The sequence below is a fragment of the Anarrhichthys ocellatus genome, unplaced genomic scaffold, assembly GCF_004355925.1.
Source record: "Anarrhichthys ocellatus isolate YVR2014 unplaced genomic scaffold, GSC_Weel_1.0 scaffold2723, whole genome shotgun sequence".
NCBI classification, from domain to species: Eukaryota; Metazoa; Chordata; class Actinopteri; order Perciformes; family Anarhichadidae; genus Anarrhichthys; species Anarrhichthys ocellatus.
Genome location: NW_022282697.1, coordinates 5,458 through 7,020, shown reverse-complemented (window position 1 = coordinate 7,020; position 1,563 = coordinate 5,458). Strand labels below are relative to the sequence as shown.

The following is a 1,563-nucleotide window of genomic DNA, read 5'->3' as shown; positions in this document are numbered from 1 at the left end:
GGCTAGTGCTAGAGGCTAGAGGCTAGTGCTAGAGGCTAGTGCTAGAGGCTAGAGGCTAGTGCTAGAGGCTAGTGCTAGAGTGCTAATTCCTGTTTTTTAATTAATACAAATGCAATAATTTCAATAGAACATATTCGTTCTAATAATTAATAATACATTAGTAAATAATACAGAAGTTCTTTTCTCAGATGGTTTAACGTGTCGGTGATGTTTTTAACGTCTCTCGTCTCTGCAGCGTTTATTGTGGATCATGTCTCAGAAGGGAGGGAACCGAGGACCTGATGGTCTGATGGAGGCGTCCATCATCCGCATCCCCCCCCACCACTACATTCACGTGTTGGACCAGAACACCAACATCGCCCGGGTGGAGATCGGACCGCTCACCTACATCCGGCAGGACAATGAGAGGTCAGAGCAGGAACCTTAGGAAGGGACCTTTGGAAGGAAGCTTAGATGGGACCTTTCAAATGGACCCTCATAAGGAAGCTTACAAGGGACCTTTAGAGGGAACCTCAGAAAGGAACCTTAGAAATACCCATAACTATCAGCCTTTGTCCCTCACACAAGCAGAACACTGTGCGTGGTATTAAAGACGTCGCTCTCAGTAAACCATGTGACTGGTTATTGATTTCATTATTGATCGTTTTCTGCATACGTGTACCGTCGTCAATGATTCAGTCTTCTTTGATTCTTTGCGTCCTCAGGGTTCTGTTCCCTCCGGTCCGGATGACGATGGTGCCGCCGCGTCACTACTGCGTGGTCATCAACCCGGTCGCCCGTGACGACGACAAGCAGGTCCTCTTCGACCAATCGGGTCAGGCCAAACTTCGCCACGCCGACCTGGAAATCCGTCTGACCCAGGACCCGTTCCCCCTGTACCCGGGGGAGGAGGTCCAGCAGGTGGGTCAGAGGCCCCGCCTCCTTTTATCCAAAACTTTATTGATCATCACACAAAGACACAGACTTGTCTTTGATTTTTTTAATATTTTTTTTATATTTAACACATTAAACATATTAAACATATTTAGTATATTCAGTATATTTAACATATTGATCATATCATTCCAGGACGTGACTCCGCTGCAGATCGTGTATCCCGACACAGCTCTGCGTCTTCAGGCTCTGCTGGACTTTGAGGAGGAGGGAGGAGACAAGAGAGTCGCTGGAGACGAGTGGCTGTTTGAGGGACCAGGTGTGTTTTTATTAATCACTAAATATATCCGTCATATCTCTGCTCACGTACTACTCAGAGACTTTAACCTCCTCCTGTAATAAATGTGAAGAGTCTGGATGTTCTGTGTTCTGGTCTCAGGGACCTACATCCCCAGGAAGGAGGTGGCCGTTTTGGAGACCATCAAGGCCACGGTGATCAGAGAGAACCAGGCCATCAGACTGAGGGCTCGCAAGGAGGGGGTGGACAGAGAGGGGGTCCGCCGGGTCACAGGTAACACTGAGGGGGCGGAGTGACAGGTGACACAGATACTGAGGGGGTGGAGTCACAGGTAACACACACTCTGAGGGGGCGGAGTCACAGGTAACACACACACAGAGGGGGCGGAGTCA

The 1,563-nt window shown here is 48.9% G+C and overlaps 1 protein-coding gene across 1 annotated transcript in view; it reads left to right on the top strand.

Moving 5' to 3' along the window:
* The first annotated feature begins 71 nt into the window (after positions 1–71).
* The window catches only part of mvp (major vault protein), a 6,932-nt gene continuing 5,440 nt past the window's right edge, over positions 72–1,563 (top strand). The window contains exons 1-4 of the mRNA XM_031840403.1: positions 72–408; positions 705–900; positions 1,069–1,192; positions 1,313–1,444. Coding sequence (XP_031696263.1) covers positions 251–408; positions 705–900; positions 1,069–1,192; positions 1,313–1,444 — 610 coding nt within the window. The 5' untranslated portion in view covers positions 72–250. The remainder of the gene's footprint in view (positions 409–704; positions 901–1,068; positions 1,193–1,312; positions 1,445–1,563) is intronic.